The 23,239-nt window shown below is 45.2% G+C and overlaps 1 protein-coding gene across 1 annotated transcript in view; it reads right to left on the bottom strand.

Annotated features, from left to right (window-relative positions):
• Window positions 1-21,486, bottom strand: part of ror1 (receptor tyrosine kinase-like orphan receptor 1) — a 119,952-nt gene extending 98,466 nt beyond the window's left edge. The window contains exon 1 of the mRNA XM_034581978.1: window positions 21,143-21,486. Within this exon, the coding sequence (XP_034437869.1) occupies window positions 21,143-21,248 (106 nt within the window). The 5' untranslated portion in view covers window positions 21,249-21,486. The remainder of the gene's footprint in view (window positions 1-21,142) is intronic.
• Between the last annotated feature and the right edge of the window lie 1,753 nt (window positions 21,487-23,239).

Genomic DNA, 23,239 nt, shown 5'->3' on the forward strand with positions numbered 1-23,239 from the left:
AGCAAGGGAAGGAATACCAGTAGTGTGTGTGTGTGTGTGTGTGATGATAAGTGGTGATTCAGACCGAAAAACAGCCGCACGTCTTTCATTCCAGATGTTTCAGGGGAGCTGGCTGCTGTGCGAAGCCGCTGCTTCATGACACAACAAGAAAGAAGAACCAGTCACTGTGGGACTAGAACCAACAGCATCTTGAAGGCTAAACCATCAATCTCTCTGCCAACACACACACACACACACACACACACACACACACACACACACACACACACACACACACACACACACACACACACACACACACACACACACACACACACACACACACACACACACACACACACACACACACACACACACACACACACACACACACACACACACACACTTTATGTTTGGGCAGAACAGAAGACACACAGTTGTCAGTCATTCGCCTTCCACACTCATCACTCACACAATAGAGGCTCTGTGAATCACACTGAGAGCGGAGGGTTAAATGAAGGCTGCGATGTCTGCCATTAAGAATTCCTCTTGACTCATCAGTCTTTACATTAACAACACTAACGTTCTCACAGTGGGTGTGAGAGGACTTAATATACACAAACATTTCCATTTCATTACCTCCACATAAGTAACATATCATGCCAATGAATGATGATTGATCAATTACGTACTTTTGAAGGAGACATATTATGCTCTGTCAGTATTTCTTTCCTTTAGTGTTACATATTTTTGCCATTTGTGTAAAATGTTAATGCATGTAAACCTTTTCAAGAACTAACACAAATTCAAATGATCAACCTGAATATGAGCAGTCTCCTTAAAGGAAATTAAAAGGGTTTCAAGCCCCTTATGAGTTGCTTGCTGCCATTGAGAGAATTAAAAGTAACTTTCCAATGCTCCCTTTGGCCAATGTGTATAATTTAGAAGCAAAAAACTGGCAAACATCACTCCACAAACTTTACTTAAACTTCAGTCAGTGGAGTCTGACATAGTGAATGTGACAGACAGAGTGCGGCTGCCTTAGAAAACCCAGAAAAAGGGTGCACGTTAATCAACATTCACTGTGCAGACGCTGCATATCCGCCCCTTGCAAATGTGATAGTGACGTGCCAAAAACGAACGCCACTGAAAAGAGATGCTAACTACATTACATTTAAAAAGGGAAAAAAAATATTTAATCACGGGCTGATTCAATTTCATTTAACAAAATTACAAAATGACATCAATCAGGCCGCTCCCTGTATTTTTTGTTTTCCAGCAATCAGACCTGGATTTGTGTACGGTGCCGAGCTGGAGCTTAATAACCTCTGGAACACAATGACAGAGCACCAACACTATTTTTTTTTTACGTCGATCTAATCTAAATTAATTTGCCAGCTGGGTCAGGCAGAGTGGAGCAGTGGGAAAACCGTCCGTCTACTTAAGGCAGCGGGAGGTTTAATACGCTTCAGACCACAGAGCCAGGTGGTCCCGTGGAAAGCAGCACAGACCAGACGGTGGAAAGGAACCTGGGTTGAAAAGGGGGGAAAGGTGGAGTTTGGGTGGATGGATTAGATCATAAGGATAAGGTGGTTGAATAAAGGATAACCGCGTAAAAAAAAAAAGAGGGGAATGACCAACAAGTGTCTGTTGTTGGGCTGGTTTGCAGTGCCAGGGAGTTCTGTGGAGGGAACTGGAGGAGGGGGTGGGGGGGTTGAAAGGTTTGTCATGGAACACCTGCCTCCACTTAACCCCTCTCCCTCTCTTTCTGCTTGAGCTGCTTCTTTCAGCCATCTCCTCTCCTGCTGCCCCACCGCCACATGCATTCATGCACCGAGTGTCCTGGGGCTCGCCGGCCCAAGGCTGCTCCTTTTCCCCCAAACAAGGGAGGGCCCCATACTGGGGAGAGCTGGGGTCTCTCTGGTCAGCCGCCCTGAAGCCAGGGAGCAAGAAGTAATATCCATATTAACTTGTAATGGGAAATAGTTGCAGTTAATACCAATCCAAGGGTCGACACTTAAGAACATGGATTTTTGTTGCAGCTTTAGGTTCTTGTCCAAACTAATGCAGATGTTTTGCAAAACAACCTTTTTCCTGTGTTTGAGTCTGACCTGAATCTCTTTGTTTTGGTTCATGAGACTGTGCTGTTTCCTCCCAGTGGCTCCGACTTAAATAAACCATCCAGGGTCAATTCAACAGTTGGCCGATAATCAGCTGATACGAGCCTTTCACAGTATCAGCGTTTGTCTGCGTTGATATGAAAACTGTTATTTTACAGAATAAACAGTGCAGTTAGGTTTACATTTTACATTAAAAAATATTGTGTTTATTTTCATATTTCAAGAGCCTTATATTCGGTTGTGTTTGTGTAATAATCTTTTTATTAGAATACTTTTCGAGTTAAATATCATGAGTCAATGTAAACTTGCATTTACATATGTAAGTGGGTGATGTACACATTCTCCAACACCTAATCTCAAACTCCTACTTCTACAGTGACTGCAGCATTTCCTCGGTTTCACACAATGCGGCCGACGTAGCACTCCATCCAACTGGTGGTTATACCAATTAAAGGCCTGTGTTAGGTCAGGAGTTATTCATTTGACATTAAAGAGGACATGGGGACCCCCTATTCAGACCCACCACATACTTCAACTCCCCCTCTCTCCTCCTTTCACCCCGTTTTCCATGGCTCATAAAAGCTTTGCCCCCTCAACGCCCCACTTACTCTCCCTTCTCCCTTTCACTCTGTTGTTTGGTCACTCTCTCCTCCTTCATTCAACCCATTCTTTCCCTCTCACTCGTTCCCTTCACCTCTTCGAATACTACCACTCACTGCAGGCCGACCCCCCCCCCCCCCGACCCCAGTGCAACTTACAGTCACTAACAGCATATGAACACAATCAGACACACAATACAGCATTTAAATGATTTACCAAGAGCCATCTCTCCCGCTCTCTTCTCTCAGCTGCTGTTCTGCCCCCAACTTTTCACCCTCTGCTGGCCTCTCCTCTTTTCTTTCCATTCATGGACGGTAACTAAAGATAGAGCTGGAAACGCCACCATTAGCCCCATAATCTGTGGAGCCGCTCCCCCCAAATGTTTCTGTATCAACTGTAGTGGATGAGAGTGAATAAACACCACATGAGCTGGAGGGGTCACTGGTCCTCAACAGTGTGTCATACAGTAGCTCTCCCAAAGGTGTTTAATTCAACACCGCATTCGACAAAAGAGGCAGGAAGATGCAGCGAGACTCTCCTTCGCTGTTGAAATGCATCATTGCCTGACCGACCGTCCAGCGGCTTTTAAATGATCCGTGAATCCCTCACTTCTTCCCCCAGAAAACCCGAAAACTCACAGAAGAGTAGAATCAGAAGAGCAGAAACCTCCGCCAAGGCCCAACAGTCCCGTTAAATTCAATCAAGCTGCGCCAAATTACACACACACAGATGGACATCAGTCCCCTTAAGTAAAATACCTGATTTCTTTCATCAGGATCCATGAAGGATTCCCTGGGAAAACTGTGAAAACGTCAGAAAACAAACCGCAATCTCACAATGTTGAAGAAGGGGAAAACAAAATTCCTGGATGTGTAACGGCTTCTTTCTTTTCCTATGTCTCATCCTTCCACAAAAGTTTCGTGGAAATCCATTCAGTATTTTTTATGTAATACTGTTGATGAACAAACGAAGGGGTGACGACATAACCTCTTTCTTGGATGTACAGAAAAGCAGCCATGCGGTGAAGTGTTTGTGGGATGTGTTCTCCAGTAAATTACTAAAAATCATATACGCAACAAAGTCGAGTCCAATCATATCCGTGAGTCAGGCAGTTTAACTTCAGTTAACAGCTGGTGTTTGGTCATCGTTGGTTTTCTACGACACAATAGTCGCCTGTGTTCTTTGGCCTTTTCACTTCTCTAAAAATAGCCATAATCCACCGTCCTGCAAAGCTTTGTTATTGCAACCCAAATTCAGCTAACAAGTTAATTTAATTCCACAGCAATTCCCCAAACAGGTGAACCTCAGGTCAAAGCTACCAAATAAAAACTTGTAGAGATACGTTATAGAGAGAATGCATCACAAATAAATAAATCTATAACATTATTAAACCCTGCAGAAATCAAACAATGTGTTGTGTGGAAGATTGACAGAGGTTCAGAATAACGTGAAGCTTCTTGTCCTGTAGCTGCGTTTATCACGTTGACTGAGGACTTCACTGCTGTGGTTGAGTTACGCCTGCTGTCTCAGGGTTTCCACTCCAGAGCCGCAGCCTCTGTGCAGCTCTTGTTTGCTGGGGGGGGGCTGAGACCTCGCTGGTCCAGTGGCACTGGTGGGACTAGTCACATTTTGAGGAAGTGTACCGATTTGCATGGGCTACTTGATAGATCCCAGCAGAGACATTTCCTTTCATTTTCCCAGACTCAGAGGACGTGAGAGTGCGGGGTCAGTTCATGAAGAGCTCCCCGAGGGGCCGCTAGGCGTTCACTGTCTTGTTTAGTGGCGCTGAGAGGGCGTGGGTGTTCACCAGCGCCGGCTCTTGAACTCGGGCCCTGTGGTTAAACAGGGGCTTTCCTACTTACTGCAGTGCACCACCCGGAAGACTTATGATCTATGCTACTTGTAGATGATTCAATTCTTCTAACCCGGCGGCGCAGAGGCTTAAAACATGTCATTTGGAGAAGGAGACAACATCAGCTCGGTCGTGTTTGTGGAAAAAGGCACAAAAACATCAGGACGAAGCCGGGACGACGGCGAAAAACGTTGAGGACGTGTAAAATACAGAAAATATACATCATCCCTAAGTGGTCCGAGACTTATGGACGCAGCTGTGTACATACCACACTGATTATTTTATGGTCCGCAGAGCCTGAAACCTAAGAAGTGTACGACTGTACGATAATACATTTTCACCGCAGACGGTAAACTCTACTGTGACATTTCATTAAAATGGACTGAAGGAGGATTTTAGTCTCAAGAATGATTAATATGTTCAGGTCTACGCGTAAATATCCGAGAGCCGCCCGCACCTCAGATCTTTATTATGATGCCTCTCAGGGAATTAAAGGTTCTATCACACACACACATACTTCTGCTCGAGTAAAAATAATTCTACTAGAAAAAGACTATTGTTAACCAACTTAAAAATAGATGGACAAACATGCGACTTAAGTTTTATCAAATTAAAGTTATTAATAGTTTAATTTTAATTTGAACAAACTTAATTCATTTGTGTGTTATCACTTGAAACATATTTTTTTAAGTTGGTTGAACAATTTTCTTTTTTCAGTGTAAAATTATCTTTTTTTTGTGTTGACTGTGTCATAAACCCGGGTTTTTACAAACAAACTGTAAGTAACATATTGGTGTAAATTGAAATACACAGTGGGATTACACAAAGTCTAAATCGTGTCTAACCCAACAATAGCAGCAGTGTGCTGGCAGCAGCTCGGCTTCCTTGTTTATCCAACACACAGCTGGCGTGAAACCTGGAAATCCTGAAATGACGGGTTGAGATTGAAAGGTGTTAATCCCACTAAATCTCAGCTGTGAGCCTCGCTTTGATAGACGTGGGGCCTGACGCTGCTCCGCGGCTAAAGTGGCTGTCTCTCTGTCTGGGCGAGAAGAAGAGGAGAGGAAGACGAGAGAGGAAATGAAAACAAGAAACTGTCAAGACATTGAATAGACACGAAATGCAAAGAGAGTGGAAGAGCTAGAGAAAGCAGTGAAAGCTGTGGAGGGGGGCAGAAAGAGTGAGGAGAGAGATACTGACGGAGCCTCAGTGTTAAATGGTTCAGTCCAGGCTGGAGACAGGAAGCTGATAGTGTATCATGTCTCCTGTTGGGAAGCAGGAGCACGTCTTACATCTCCATTCAGAATGTGAAGTGTGCAGGATTGCTGTGATGTTAAATTCATAAAATTAAAACAACTTGTAAAGTGTCGTCCCTCAAGGTCGTCATCAATCTACAATGCAAAAAGCACACAGACGTATTCATGACTTTTAATCTACAGCCGGCGTTTCCTGTGTTGTTTACTTTGCGTTTCAACTCTTTCATCATGTTGATTTTTCTCTCTGTTTTTCTTCCCCCCTCGTCTTTTTTTTTTTTTTTTTTTACCCTCCCGCCATGTGCTCCTGTGTTTCTAGTTGTTGCCGTATGGTTTATGATTTGCTGATAGAGCAGTCAGGCAGAGGTCCCGGAAGGTCGCTTGGGACAAAAGCTGCTTTTCAGCTCTCGGAGCCCGATATCTCCCAGCTCGGCTCCCCTCCGATGGGCTGGAGCTTTGAGGTGAGGTGGTGGGGAGCGCTGGATGTTGCTCCTGGCCTCCTCGTCCTGCAGCGGCCGAGGTGAAAATGACTTTACCATGCGAGGAGGAGGCGGCGGTTGCGCCGGCGATGCATGTGGCCCTGACCAAACTGTCCGTCTTGTAGCGTCTTAATCGGACTTCTGAGGTTACGCCGGGACACTAGTGCTGAATATTCTACTGAGGATTTCAGGCCAGGTCACGTGCATGGTTTAAACAGGCGTGTGGGTGTGTGTGTGTGTGTGTGTATGTGTTCTGGGCAACAGAACGTGTGAGAGAGAAAACGAGGAACTTCCAACGTCTCTGCACCAGGTGAGTTTTCATGAGGACAGCTGGGAGTATTTTTCCCCTCATTTAGCAGTTCATGAAAAAAAACCACAAGCAGCCAGATGTGACAGAGGGCACGCACCCCACTCACACACCGTAAACACACACACACACACACACGCACACACGCACACACACACACACACACGCACACGCACACGCACACACGCACACACGCACACACACACACACACACACACACAGGGAACTCAATCTAACCCTACTTGAATATGTGTGTGGCACAGATTTACTGTATTCCTGCATAAGTCGCAGGCAGATCTCTATCGGGGAGAATGTCCGTCTCATTAAAATGAATGTCAGATGAAGTAAACGGAGGGTGAAGACATCAAAGAGGTCTGCAGGGAGCTCCATAAATCTGGGTTTAAACTTGAAATAAACCCATTTACATCAGGAATTTGACTATGAAATCCAAATATCGCTTTCCTGGGGAGCTGAAAAGGATGAAATGCGCACTTTTGTTTGATTTCTGTCGATGCACGGTTCCTGTTCTATACTTCTACATGAGTATGTGTCATGTAGAAGTACACAAAAGACCAAAATCACTTCAGATGTGTCCCTAAGCTTTCTGCAAATCTGCATCTGCATAACTTCTTCAGTGTCCGGGTGTTCGAAAAATGCTTCGGCCACATCATCTACCTTTGGCTCATGGCTGACCTACATTCCCCTTTGTTATCCCACACATATTGGCACTGCGTAAAAACCTCTGGCTGCTAATTGCTTTCACATTACAGAGCAGCCGAGTGATCTTGGTGGCTTTCCAAGACCACCAGGCCGGGGACGTGGGGCGTGCACTTCTGCAAACACACACCACCAATCACGCTCCGGCTGCATTACTCGTGTAATCGCAGGCCGAGGGCAAACATGCAGGGCCGCTATCTGCTGTGTAACCAGCAGTAAAACACTTCTCTGCCATTGTCTGGGGCCATCGTTACTACTGTTTTTCTTTACGCTTTTTATTGCTGCGAGGGCAGGGGAGCCGGAGTAACCTGAGGAAACAAGGGGCACGGTTGGCACATTAAACTTAACTGAGTGATGTAACTCATCCAGGGAGCAGCAGAGTGCCTGGGTTACTTCCTGGACGTATTGCAGTACTACACTCATTAAGTGTGGGGGTATTTGTGTAAATTAAACATGGAGAGATGTGGGATTTCCTTAAATAGTCTCCAGCCGACATGGAGGCACTCGCTGGCTGTGATAGCATCTTTCTCTCTTTCTGTGTCTATCTGAAAGCCCCTTTTCCACTCGTCAGAAAAACCCACTAACACCCACCAACATCTGGCTTTTGTCTGCAATGAGAATGGATACAATCGGAATTCACTCTCGGGTCAAGTGACTCCACTGGAGACGCCGGTGTTAATCAGGTTCTGATCGGCAGGGATGGAAATATGACACCAGGTGAACACGCTAATTTCTTCTTCTTCTTCTTCACAGTCTAGACACGGACGCTGCACCTTTTCCAGCGAGATGTTATGACGCTCATTGAACTGGGTATTGGCACATAAATACTCATGATTCTTTGTGTAATTATTGTGTATTTGTTGTGATTATTACATCTTGGGAAGAATGCGCGTCAGCCATAAATTTAATCGTGTAACACAAGATGCAACACTGGTAAGATAGTGAGTTTTAAAGTGCGTTCACGTCATTGAACATGACTCAGCGGTGGAAACTAACAGAAAGGAAATGGCAAAGGAACTCTGCCTAGTCCTGCTCATTTTAGGATTAAAAGAGGTATCTCAAAAGGAAGTCAAATGTTTTTCCCCTCAAATTAGCTAAATTTCAAAGCAACGCCTAAAAAAAGATTCTTGGCCACATCTACTGATACAAATCTGATAAGAATTAACCAGGATTCACAGCCACGTCTTCCACTCACATGTTTTCCCACTCATTCTCTATGAAGATGTGCAGTGTTGGACATTTTACTTATTAGAACATACGTTCATTACAGTAGTCGCAGTATTGCAGGACAATCAACAGCAGATGTTACGAGTCTGATCCCAGAGCGATCACTTGACCCTCAAAGGAAAACTGCATGGGCCGTTTTCAAGTGATTACAAAAAGCAGGCCTTGGAAATGTGTTAATGTTGGTTAGCGACACATGTTCGGAGGAGGCACGTCTTTGCACTCACAAACACACAGAGGCCAGTATCGAGACAATGTCCCCTCTTGTCCGGGGCTGTCCTGGGCAGAGGTTAAGGCGGCCAGCTGGCTAAAGTTAAATCAAGTTTAAATTAAAGAGCAAATGGGACTAACAGCGCCCGGGGTGCAAAGCGAGGGCAGCAGGGGGGAGTGGGTCACTGCTGCCTGGTCGTGGACTGAAGCACCAATAAGGTGGAGAGAGAACACAACAGGCTGCAGGATACAAGGGAAATAACTGGAATACAAACACAAGACAGGACAAGAGAAAGGACACGAGCTCCAATCAGGAACCGACCGGCCAATTAAAGAAAAATAACACGTGGGCGGCGGACAGCTCACCTGGTAGAGCCTCTGCAGCGGCCCGGGTTCGATTCCGACTTGTGGCCCTTTCCATCCCCCATTCTCTCTGTCTCTCTTTCACTACTAACCCTCTGTCCTATCGAATAGGCCGGAAGAAGTATATAATATCAGGCTTCAATTACATTTCTTTGCCATATGGTTTTGATAATTACATCTTTTTGTATATAGACATGTCGACCTGCATGTCGTACATTTTTTACTCCCTAATATCGTTATCTAATATCTGTACTGCTCAGGCTCAAGCACAGAATGGAAGAAGAATCATGAAGCTCTGACAAACTCAACCTTTAAGTCTCCGCCAAGTGAAAACTGTACCACAGGGGAAAGTTCCAACCTTTCGACTCCACTATTGTTTGAACTCCGACTCAAACAAGCCATGAATCACAGCCGCAGCGAACTGTCTCACTCTGAATCATCAGCCTCAGCCCATTTTGATTCAGCGTTTCCCAACGGAGCATGTCAGGAATAATAAGCCACAGTGCCCGTAGCTGGGATTTCATGTTTTGTTTTGTTTGTTTTTTGTCCACTTTCACTGCAGCAGGGACCCTGCAGGCTGCGCACATCCACAGGGCAGGGCGCCGGACGTGTTGCAAAACATCATTACACAATGCATGCAACAGTATAAACAGACGTTCATAAAGCGCAATAAATATTCTGCTTAAATGCAGCGGGACTGTGGCGAAAAACATCTGCAAAGCTGCTGATGCTGAGCCGTGTCTCCTTTGCTCCAATTATGGTTGTAACGACATGACGGCTTTTTAGGTTCCATTAAAGTGGAGGGAGAAGCTGGAAAATCGGATTTTCTTCAAGGAAACAACATTACCTGTCGTGTACGTGCTCGACATTTCCAGATTTAATCCGGAAGATGTTGCCGTTTTGCAAGCACAAGTGTTGAGTTGACCCTTTTTTTTTAACAGCGTATTTACTCTGAGGCCCTTAAAGCCCCATGTACGACGGCTGGATGAGATGGTGAGAGAGAGAGACGCACGGCTGAGATGTAATGAGCTCTTGTGGGCAAAGCTCAGCACTGCAGAGGCGGCCACGCAGAGGTTAAACAAACAGGCGGGGGGATCACGTGGGTCTAAGCCTCTTATGCAGGCCCCTCTGAAGAGAAGATCATTGACTTCTGATAGAGGGATGAGGGTCAGGAGTTGTCAGAGATAAAGGGGCCACCAGACGTCGACTGTAGCCAGACCCACTTTCTTCTTCTCCTTTGCTCGTCTGCTGTTTATTTCTCTCTGCGCCCTTCGGTCACATTTCTTTCCTAACGAGCCAAATGTTTCAGATTTTTTTTTCTGGATACGACCAGCTGAGAGTTCGTTTAAGCCTGCTGTCAGTCAAACGCCTTTATGAAAATATTTTCTCATCTCACCATCGCTCTGGGCCCTCTCAGCTTTCTCTGGGGCCCATCACGGTCCCTCGCTCACGTCCCCGGCACCGTCAGGTCTTTTCATCCCTTTCAAACTTCTTTAACTCAGTGAACCTCTTCCTCTCTCCCTCCCCAGGTCCCCCCCCCTCTCCTGCTGGGAGTTGCAGGGCAATGCAGTTTCATTTCCTGCCCTGCTGAAATCAATGCTCTCCGGGTGAAGGAGGGGGGGAGAGAGAGAGAGAGAGAGACAGAAGAGAGAGGAAAACAAGGAGAGTGAGGTGTGAGAGGCATCCAGGACACAAGCACGCGAGTAAATAAACTTAAACCTGGGTTGTTCCAGCAGTTGTGTCACCCTCGATAAACATCCACCTGGAAATTAAATAACAGTTTGAAGTGGAAAAACGGAAGAGGGAGAGGGGGGGGGGGGGGGGTTTAACTGGTAAATTTCCCCTCAACACTCCCAATTGTTTTTTTATCCGCTCCCCGAGAGAGAGAGAGAGAGAGAGAGAGAGAGAGAGAGAGAGAGAGAGAGAGAGAGAGAGATTCAGCGGAGGGCAAGAGGCAGCATTCGACATCCCGCAGGATAAATGTATGAATTCCTGGTTGGAAGCGTCCCCCATCAACGAGACTGTTTTCCACCCGCCCCGGGTTAAACGCAGAGTTCCCCTATACATGAGCTGAACTCTCTGCCTGGATGAGGAGGAGACAGAGGAGGAGACGATAACACAATGTCGCAATGAAAGAAAACAGATTCCTCCACTTTGATATCTATGCACTATCCCGTTATCATTCTACTTCCTCCGTGGTCCTGGTTGAATCTGGTGCAAAACGACCGACCGTACCCGTCCATCCTGCGATTCTTCTCACCCACGTTTCCATTTAAAACTTGATAATCTGGATAGTTGGGTTAATAGAAGTCGGTAACTTTGCCTTGAAAGAAGTTGCAAGAAGCTCCGTATGGCAAGGCCATCAAGCCACAATGGATTTAAGAGGCTACCAAAGAGTGTGTGGGTACAGAAACAGCTTTTCCCCGGGACTGAAGGAAGCTTTGAGGGTTTGCCAGAGCTCTTAGCGTCGGCTGCGCCATAATCTGCACACCCTCACGCTACCGGCTATAGTTTCTGGAACAAACTTTAAAAACGGAGGAAGGAAGTTATGCCGACTTTGACCAAAGCACTACCCCGATCAATGATTTTTCCTTATGGCCCGTCAACAATACTTTTAATGCCACATGGACAGTGGTTCTGTCTCACTGGGTTGGTCCTGAATGAGACAGGTTCCTGGCCAGCAGTGGTTTGCAAGATGGCCATTTAACAGTACTTCAGAATTAAAGCCAGTGAGACCTTTAACTCCAGATTCCTCGGTCAGTGCGGTCGACTCAGGATTAGAATGGATCCAAAGGGAATTTCCATTTGAGTCCAATTTCTTCATGGTTGTCGGTGCCATTTTTCTATTCATGCTACGTCACTGTTTTATTTAAGGCTCCTGGTCCCTGACATGTTTGTCCCTGAATATCATCGTCACAGTTTGCTGGTACGGTGCAGCACTGGTCTTGCTCTGGCCCGGTTCTGTGTGCAGTATAAAAGGCAGCACTGCTTCATGTGAGAGTCTGAGATGCGCTGGACGACGGCGCGGAGCCACCGGTCGAAGGCAGCTCCTCTTGAGTCTTTTGTGTGGGAATCAAGTGGCTGGTTAAACACTGGCTGCTGGTTCAGTGGGCTCCCTTACACAACAATGTGACAAAGCCTTTGGTTAAACAAACACGCTAAGTCTGTGTCCACTCTCACGCCGGTGGATTTAAAAACACCACTTAAGACCATGTCTACACCAAGTTAACAAGGTTTTAAAGGCATCATTTCCTCTCCTTTTACGGCCTCACGTCCACACTCAGTTTTCACAACTGAGATTTGTGCATTTTGGATCAGAAATACTTTTTGATCCTCAGAGGAAATTAGCTTTTGTTACAGATGCTCCAAACAAGAAAAGAAATATATACAGACCAAGAATTATGATACACAGTGGAGTTGTTGTAATTGATCTATATCTGTCAAATCTGATCAATGCTTGCAGTGGTGCAGCATGGGAAATATAATTCAACTTCAGTTTATTCATAATTTAAGTCATATGCCAATTTAATTAAATCATGGTTACTTCATTTCCCTCAATTACAAACAAACACAAGTAATAGAAGGAAAAGATTTGATTTGAAAGTATTGATGCCATGGGACTTTCTGTGGATAGGAGGTCATTTAAAAAAAAAAAAAAGGAGAAATTTAACGGGAAGAGAAAGAAGCAAACAGACGAGAAAGACGGCAAACGAACAGTTGACCGTAAATTCCATTTCATAGTAAAACAACACCTCACACACGCCTGCCAAGACTTTACAGTAGAATAGAAAAACACATTGCTCAAAATACTGGTCAGTACCCACAGCAAACCAATTACTCTTGATTGAGGCAACAATAAATGTGAAGGCAACAATAAATTCAACATCTGCTGCAGCGCGGAGAGCGGACGTCCCACAGCTGGATGAATCAGGAATCAAATTCAATCATCTCCGGACAGACATCATCATCATCATACACACAGTCAGTTGTCGAAAAAAGATGATGGTCTACAAGTCCCACAGGCTTTGACCAAAATCATCCAGTCTCATGAAACATCTCCACTTTGAATCCCCCCGTTGAAAACTATGAAAGGAAAAAAAGGCTTAAACATTGAAAATCGTGTTGTTATTACTTCAGCGGATCCAAAAATTCTATTTAGGGGCCAAACCGGCCTTGTTAAACTGGCAGCTTAAGAAAATAAAACCCATTTAGAGGGAACTAATCTTCAAAAAGACAGAATTCCTCAACTTCAGGCTGAAACAGGATTAAAGTCTCTATGGTTACTGATTGTGATTACGAAGCAATAAAAGACCAAATGATGGAAAAGACACGTAAGTCTTTATGTTACACAAACTTTTTTTAAACTGACTGGACAACGCACAAATCAGACCGGAGATCTGACAACCACAAACGATGACAGAAACTTATTTAAATATATTTAACAAGTACTATGCTTTTCATCCACCAACATGGAGGGGTTTATGACCTATGCAGCAATCAGCCACTAGGGGGCGATCAAGATGGTTTGGCTTCACAGTCAACACACACACACACACACACACACATTCCAAAAGGGAAACACTGAATTAATTTAAAGTTAACACAAATCCTAAGAAGCCCCATAAAATGTAATTTCCTGCAGTTCACACATCTCTAGTTTAACTACGAAAGACTTTGAGTTTGCACTAAAACCAAATACACACGAGGGAAATGTGTTATTTACACCATTTGTTTGTGTTGGAGGACTGAAAACGAAAGACAGGCAGAAAAACAGGGAACGATCTGAAAGGTGAAGTTGCCAAGAATAATTTTTTAGAAACCAGAAACTGTGTAAAAACACGTGATGATGTTCTATTAATAACAGCGGAGCGATAAGTTCCTATAAATGTCTCCGCGGGGCTGATGGTCCGATGGTTTTCGCAGCACCGAGCGACGTGGAGCCGGAGCTGATAGTGAGAAACGTGATTAAACAGCGCCCTTCATATACGACCCTGTCAGGAGCCATCACAGGACTGTAAGTATGAAGTAAGAGTTTCTGTGTCAGCTCACATCACTTGTTCCAACTGAAAAACGCTGAATACGGTAAAAAAAACGTTACCAGAGGCCAGTGGGAGTCGTTGTGATTGTGTCTGTAAAAAGACGGCAGGAGCTGGTGTGGAGCCACCGCCGCTCTCACTTATTGTTGAGTAAACACACGCAGCGAAGCCAAGAGCAGCATGTCAGTCTCAGCCAGGCAAGGAGAGCCAAGTGGAGGCCAAAGTGAACTGCAAGAGGCAAGAGAGGGGAAGAGACAGAGTGTGTGTGTGTGACTGAGAGTGAGAGATTCCAGCCAAGAAAATGAGAAAACGGGCAGCGAGCGCCAGCGTCCGTCTTGTGCCCGCCAGATAAGAGGAATGCCAAAGCGTCTTGATGTCATACTGGTGGTGGTGGTGGTGGTGGTGGTGAGGCGACGGAGGGGTTGACTTGTTTCTGATTTCCAGCGGGAAGAAAGTGGGTCTGTGCGTTCCACTGGAAACACACTTTGAGGGATGAATATATGTAAAAGTTTTCCAAAGAAAATAAAAAATACAGGCGATTCGTATCCACAAACAGCGTGAACTCCACTGTCGGGCTTCTGGTGCTCGGCGAGTTTCTACTTTCCTACGTCGGGGTGATGACATCTATCACACAGATGCACTTTAGCTCCTCTGATGCAGCGGTTTGGCCAACGACTCAATTCCAGAAACCTCTGTCTGTCTGCATGTGGCTCACGTATCTCTAACTTCTTTGTTAAGGGCCCATTGAAGCACAGTGTTGAACTTAGTGTGATTTGGAGGAGTATCTTCTGTCCTACATTCCTGTCCTTCCAATTCGTCATCCAGAAAAAGCAAAACAAGCAGATTATTCACCATCAAAAATAGCTTCACGGGCCATTTTTTGGGCAAAACAAGTATCGAGTTACACATTCTAAAGTTTACATTTGCATTGTTCCACAGTGGCATCTCCTTTTGATCCCCTTTTTTGAACTCATCAAACATAAGTGACATTGCAGATCATGTCAACAGCTCATTCGCAGCATTTAATTCTCCAGTTCGTGGTTCTGCGTGTACCGAGCTTCACTGAACTTTGAACAAACAGGTGAACAGCTCTTTGTGCAGCTTCATGATTCTGTGGCCTGACTCCAGCAGCAGGTCTTCACTTGCTCACTCACTGCAGGACACTTTTTAAAGTTCAGACAGAAGAGCTGCAGCCAGCATCACCACAGACCGAACAGCCCATTGCAAACAGGCCGGTTTAGAACAGACACTGTGTTAGTGATAAGAAAAAGGATGAACACGCTGAAGACATGAAAACAAACACAGATTCTTTACAGGCAGAGTTTTGACCCCCGAGCAACACGGCCGACTGATAAGCGTCACACATTTTTTGGGGGAAATAAATACTAGTATTTTTTTGGCAGCGGAGCCCATAAGGTCTGAGGTATTCAAAACCTCGGAGCGAGTGTGGCGTCGCACAAAGAGCTAATTGTGGCTGGACGGAGATCAGCCCGTCTGTTTGCAGTGGGGGTTTCTGAAGTCCTTAATGCTACGCAAACAGGGTTTTAAAAGATTTACTCTGACACATATAGGGGAATTGAAAAAGCCATGTTTCATCCTGCCTCCTGTTAAACGAAATGTAGCATGATCTCCACTTATTAAGCCGGAGCGGAGCTGTGGCGTGGAGGACGCTAGGAAAGCAGTAATTTGATAAAACTGCAATGAAGAGTGGTCTCAATAAAATTTAGAGCTCTTTAAGCCTCGGCTATTCCCCCCAGTCCCCAACATTGAACCGTGCCAAGTCCACATGGAAAACTGATATGCAGTATGTGTGGCTTATTCCATTAGACTCATTAAAGTGTCACTTTGTCATCAGCACACTGTTGCACTTACAGGCCGCCTGACGACTGCAGCAAAGGAGGCATTGTGTTGCCTGTATAAAGTACAGAGGAGAACATTTTTTATGTGGCAGGCGTAATTTGTCTTCCAGACAGCAGTTGAAAGACATGGACACAGAACGTACTGAATAAAAAAAAGGTAGAGTGAGGCATTTCATCTGCGGTTGGACGTACACATCACAGGTCAATTGACGGAAAGGGGCAAATATAATTTGAGTCTATTTTTGTAGCGTACACTTGTAAAATTAAATTATTGCTGCCTTGCCACAGCTTATTTCCTGACTCACTCCAGACTCTTTAAAAAAGCAAAATGCCACAGTGTCATCTACACACGCTGCATCTCTCAAACCTGAACCAATGTTTTTTGTTCCGTCTCCTAATCCACTGCCGCGTTTCCCTGAACCCTGCAGAGGTTTTTTCTCCCTCTAACCCGACGACCTCCTGTGCAGACAGTAAATTGCAGGAAAAAGGGTTTCACGCTTGGCTACAGCTTGTAGTGGCAGAAACTTTATCAAACGTCTGCGACGAGGATCTGGGCGAACTGTGTTTAGCTTTTGATTAAACGCTGTCTCTCCCAGGAACTCTGACCGCGAGGAAACAAGCGTTCTCCTCAGAGACGGATTTGTAGAAATAAGAGCATTTTTTCTTTCGCAAAGGCAGGAAATTTACACTCCTCGCCATTCACAGAAAGACGTTCTGTGACTTGGCAGAGAGTCGGCCCGCAAAGAAGGAAAACCGAAATCAAGCGATTTCCTAAATTCTTCCGTCGACCGAGCGTTGACAACATATTATCAAGACATTCCGGCCAGCGGCTCAATGGAAAACAACTGCAGCCTTCACTGTCATCTCACATCAAGAGTAAACTTCAGATTCTGTCGTCATCAGAGAAGCAGATGAAACTACCATCATGAGAGGAGATAAAAACAACTGAATGGCACCCAGACAGTGTTTTTTATTCGGATCTGCACCAGATTGCCCACACTGACAGATATCAGTCCACTAAATATGACTTTTTTTAAAATCAAATGTCCAAAAATAATGTCCTATCTCTCAGTGTTAAAGAAAGTGATCAAAAGATTCTGTATCCGCCACTTTGTCCTCACACGAGGCAAAATGTAATGGTTTCTTCCTTGGGCCGTGTCCCATCCTTCCACCAAGTTTTGAGGAAATCTGCTGAGTAGTTTTTGTACAATCCTGCTGTTAAACAAACCAACTAGAATGGCCTCATACCCCCGTCAAGGCCCAACGGTCCCCTTAAATCCAATCGAGATCCACCAGATTTCACACACTCATTGATATCAGGTCCTTAAATATGCCTGATTGGTTTCATCAAGATCCAGGAATTATTCCCTGGGAAAATGGTGAAAATGTAAAAAAAAAACTCTACTAAATTAAGTACTAAATAAAGTGAAAATTAATTCCTGGACCCACACCAACATTCCGTGAGTTCTTCAGTGGCCCATGATGCATCCGTGAGAGATTTCACTTAATCTCTCTTACAAACCAACCAAGAAACACAGCCTTCCTGGCAGATGTAATCTACAGAAGTCACATTTTTTAAAAGTACTGAAGTTAATTGATACTTATCATCGTTTAAAAGCAAATCAGCCCCTGACTCTACATCAGTTAAACAGTTAGTGTGTAATATTCATCCAACAGTTTTGCCCTTTGGCCACACTGAGGCAGCCTGAGCCTTGGCCTCCACGTGTGCTTAATAACGAATGGGAAGTAGGTAATTGCTGGAGCACAACGTGGTTTACGCACCAATGTTTTAAATTAGTGACATAAAACAGAGGGGAGGCGTATGATTGATGACCGCTCCCTGATTAAATGAATGCCTGTGACTTTCTTCTCATTCCACAAACTCAAAATGGAGGCGAAAACACAAAACACAACAAAAAAATTTAAAAATCAGCCCCCTCCTCCCAGAAAGAAAAGACCATACATCTGTTTCACACATACAGTTCCCGCCACATTCTCCTGCATCATGCCAGGAGCTTTTAGGGATGCACAGCACTTGGCGGCTGAGTTGCACCGAGTGGGAGTTGAGTTTTAGACACGGCGGACTCGTCTATCTGAAAGGGATGCACCACTCAGACCATGACGGAGCCCAACATTTCCCACAGCATCTGGAGAAACTATCAATAAAACCCAATATAGTCGCACATAAAAGGAGAGAATATAGCAGCGCTGCGACGATGACACGCACTGAGCAGACTCACTGAAGGGCGTGGCTGATTTGAATAAATGCACACACAGATCATGCGGCCATTAACTCTGACATCTCTTTCACCTCCTTGTAAATTGCTCCCTTAATACGAGTCGGAGAAAATGCCAGAAGACGTATAACAGCACAGATAGACATCTCAGTAGCCGGCGGAGCAGGACAGGCTCCTACACACTCGGCCCGTCGGACGGAGGAGAGCGTTTTTTTTCCAAGGGGTGAAGTGCCTGCAGTGTCAACAGTGTGTCCTGTTGAAAACTACACCGAGGCAGTTCCACCCAACGTGATTTATAGCCTCCCTGAGTGTTATTAAAAGGCTAAACGCAACTCTAAACACATTTCACATAGTCGCTGCCCTGCACAGGACCTTTTATGTGCAGAGGTGAATGCCCCACATTCAGAAACATCGACAGTTTATGTAGCGGGAAAACACTGTTGTCAAATTATTTTTACGGACATGTCACGGTCTATTAGTTTGCAGCTCAAGAGCGAAACGTTATTAGATGGACTGACAGTGACTATTTAAAAAAAACACTCGAGTAGCTTACATCTCATTTAAAAAAGGTGCGTTCACTTGGTAATCTGATGATCTGATCATTCAAAATCCAATTTCCATGATGCAAAACCTGGATTCAATTTGAGTTTAACTGATTAAGAAGAAACACAATTAGCAGAGGTAGATTTCTGCTAGGGGGGGGGGGGGGGGATGACTGAGCCATATGAAGCAATGATCATGAGAAAGAAAAATCTCATGATCACGATTCCATATCCTTAGATCACCTGACCCTCTGCCTTGATCTGATCACTTCCTTAGACTGGCCTCACACTTGGCCTGTGTGTTGTAAAGGGTCCGAGGAAGTGCCGTGTTAATGTTGGTGCCATTTAGAAAAGGGATATGTTCAATTTTAATACAAATTTGAATCAACAGGTGACAGTTTGGTGGAAATCGGTTTAGTGGTTTTTCCATAATCTTGCTGACACGGGTGAAAACTAAATGTAGAAAGACTTGCTGTGTTTAATTTGGGTTTAGTAAATTAGGATGCATGTGATTTCAACTGCACTTAGTGAGCCAGTCAAGTTTCAGGCGTTGGTAAGTGACTAACATGCAGCTCCTTGAAATCCCTTTACAATGCACACACAGGGTTTTAACCTCAGATCTGCCAGGTAAACTCAATTCCCCTGCTGTAGCCGTGCAGGGGAAGCCCCCGACTGTTCCTAGAAACACTGCAGCCACGGCTCGGTGACCTCTGACCTCTTGACTGTCCGCTCACAGACAGACCAGTAAAACAACAGACGAGACGGCCGCGCCTTTCAGCTTCTTCCTCGCTGCGTTTGCTCAGTGGCCTCCTCAGCAGAGCCCGGCTACATCCACTGATCACAGGGCGTAGCACTCTGCTCCAGAAGAGACACAGGACTCCCACTGTCGTCCTCTGCAAACAAATCCTGGAGCTGCGTCGTTAGCGGTGAATACCAGGTAAAGTTTGTGGATCCGACTGAAGAGCGACCTGATGGGAGTGGTTTTCTTGTCCTTTAACGTTTGAGGCTGAAGCTACGATTATTCTGATGTGGAGAAAAAGTCACGAACGACACTTGCAGATCATCTCCGAGGGACAGAGACTGAGACTTTTCAGTAGATTTATAGTTTCAGTGCAAAGCAAATCAGTTTTACTGCCTGAATATAATATAGTATTAGCACATGAAATTTAATTTTCAGGGTAGATTTGGCCTATAAATTCCCCACTTCAATATTTCCAGATATGAATTGGCTGCAGAAGCTGGGGCTTAGCTCTCCTCCGCTCCATATTTAATCATGAAAGTCCATTTGAAGAAGTTATAGCAAATTCATCCTGTTAAGTAACGTGGATTAACATTCCTCGGCCTCACTGTAAAAAAAGAGAGAGGCCTGGAGATAGAGAGAAGAAGGAGACGGCGATCGGAGAAGTGCTTTAAGTTCAGTGCAGCATATATTGTGCCCCACTGCTGTAAATAACACACTGAAAAGCATTTTAGGGAGGACAGGGAGAATCCAAACAAACCCAGAGAAAAACCCTGCGAGGACGATTCATCATCTGGGACGAGGGGACTGTTTCATTCTCCCTCAGAAGCCACAGGACGAGGGCAGAGAACGTTTTTCTCCATAAACAACTCCTTCAAACTGGATTCAATCATACTTGTGTTAGTCAACCAAAAAAAAAAGCAGAGTTCCATTCAGCACCAAGCCGCTCGCTCCCTCAGATGTGGAGGCAGACACTCAGGACATGTAAGGGGGTGGGGGGGGGGGGGGGTGTAGTTCAGGAGTTTGTTGAAATGAGGAAACTTTTAGCTTCTGATAATAAAGTGAGGATTTGTGGAAGAAGGCAGCGGATTGCTCTTCTCAGAGGTCAAACATCTTAATTCTCTTCTCATTGGCTCCAAATAGGCACTAAAGCAGCCCAACCCCTTCAGGGCCCTTATGGATCCCTTATCTCTAAATGTGTTGGGGGCCACAATGGATATCCAGCTGACTGCCTAAGAGCCCCCCCATTGTCTGCCAACGGAGTCGAGTCTTTCCTCGTGCAGAGGTCTCAGAATGACAATGGGACGTTAATCTAAAAACCAAAGAGCATTAACATGAGAGAGGAGTCTGACTGATGGCAAACAGCTCCGCTTTACATCGATGGAGGACAATTATGAGACGCTTTCAGCAGCTTAGAAACAAATAGAAGGTCGCCCCTTAAAACACAGATCCTCCATGAGCGCAGTGATGGATGACTCAAACTTTCTTTATGGTGCGTAAAAGTCCCCACAGTGGATTTACGCACGAGGAGATGAAGGGCAGAAAAGTGAGGAGAGGAGCAGGGGGGGAAGAGGGGAATGGATTTCTGAGGTGGAGGGAAGAGGACGAGAAGAAGTGAGACTCACCAGACGCGCTCAGGTCCAGGACGCAGTGGAGGAGCAGGACGATCCAGAGAGCGCAGCCTGGACATCTCCCCAGACGCTGGCACGCCGCTGCCCGAGTTGGGTACATTCCTCCGGCTCTGTGTTAAAACCTCCAGCCGCTCTTCACATCCACAGCTCGCACTGATTCAAGTTGTCGAGCTCCTCCAAGATTCAAACAAATCCTACGAGTCTGAGCAGGGGGACTTGTGCGTCCAAATAAAAAAAGACGCACACTCCGTGTAGAAAACACTGCGGGAGTGTGGAGAGGAAAGTTGTCTCCGTCTGTCCTGGTTTGTCTCTTCCCTCCTCACTGGAGCCCAGCTCACTTTCCCCCTCGTCTCTCTCTCTCTCTCTCTCTTTCTCTCCCTCCCTCTCTCTCTCTCTCAATCCTTCACTTCCACTGAGGAGAGACTCGTTTCCACAGGAGCCACATGGCTCTCATTAGCCGGGTGTCGCCACCACGTGTTCATTACAGGAACTGTTGGGGGGGGGGGGCACTTCAATGAGCTACAGCAGTGCCTGCTGATCTAAACCTGCCTGTTTGGATTGGACTGATCTCTGGAGCTTACTTCAGAGTTATTCCTCGTCATTAGTGGGTTCTCCTCAAACAATGAACTGTCACTTTTTATTCTTTGTGTGCAGATATTCTTATAAACAGTCTATGGTGCAGAGTGAAGGTAGAAAGCTTTGTGTTCATCCTACCTGGTTTAAGATAAGATTAGATATTCCTCTCTTAGTCCCAAGCAGCAAGAGTCACAAATAGGGATCAGTAAGTAACATGCGATGCTTACCACTGCAGCCACAAACTTTACTGGTTATAACCCCACAACTTGTTATGTGGGGTGTGGTGTTGCTGTTGGCACGGTGATGAAATCAGGGAGAGTATTTTATTTTACTTAGACAATGAGCTAAACGTGATGAGCATCCAAAAGCAACATCAGTCCCGTGCAACGTGAAGCAGAGTCCGTTCTGCCTCTGGGCGTGATACTGAAAAAACAACTAATGAAATCAGGGAACGTGAATAAGGGATGTACATGATAGTTCTTTATACATCACATGGTGGAGAAAGTGCTGCACAAAGATGTACTGTTTAAATGTGTGTGATTGTGTGTGAATGGCAAAACTGTCATGTAAAGTATACACACACATATATACTGTATATACAGACCACTAACAGAACCTCAATTGTATGTATATACTGAATTTTCTTCCTAATCAAATAAGCCAACTTTACAACAATACATTAATTATATTCTTCTATTCTAGTGCTGTTGTCTGCATAATGAAAAATCAATAAAGAGCTTGTTATAATAACGACAGGAATTACCTTTCCACATTAAAAACCATGTTCAAATCCTCTAACTCAGTGAACTTCATGTGATTTCCATCAATTCACCACATGTACAAAGACACATGGATGGAGGGGGGGGGGGGGGGTTGTAAAGAGAAGAGAATGGGGCTTCTTGTGCCTAAAAGAATCACATCTGCAGACATGTTAAACACAACTATACACACACACAGACACACACACTTTTACAGTTATTAATCCCAGAGCCTTACAGTAATACTAACCCAGCTCACCTTCTCTCCAGCTCCGCACCTTGTTTCATTTTACTCTGCTCACTTCAGGCTTTTGACACATACTCTGTGCGTGCGTAGTCTGCACACACAGGCCACTTTGAAAGACTAGCACCAGCGTTCTGCACGCGGCGGGAAGAGAATGGTAGTAATTTTGCATCTCCGGTTCTCCCATATTGTGACCTGCCCCCCCCCCCCCCCTCCGCTCATTAGAGGAAAACATCATCCTCGCAGAAGCCTGTTTTGCTTTAACGGTCATAGGGGAAAGGAAAAGTATGAATCAATAATGCTTTGGACTGGAGATCTGAGAAAGGGTGCACTGGGTGGATCACATGTGTCGGGGCTTCACCTCGGATATCTCTGCTCCTCATCAAGCCCAGGCGTCCAGGTCCTGGTCGTCTGAAGCTGCCTCCTGAGAGCTCCTAATCAAAACCTTCCTTCCTTCTATAACACACTCAGAGGCGTCCCCCTGGAGAGACGCGGCTAAACCGGGAGATAACA

The sequence above is a fragment of the Hippoglossus hippoglossus genome, chromosome 4 (genome assembly GCF_009819705.1).
Source record: "Hippoglossus hippoglossus isolate fHipHip1 chromosome 4, fHipHip1.pri, whole genome shotgun sequence".
NCBI classification, from domain to species: Eukaryota; Metazoa; Chordata; class Actinopteri; order Pleuronectiformes; family Pleuronectidae; genus Hippoglossus; species Hippoglossus hippoglossus.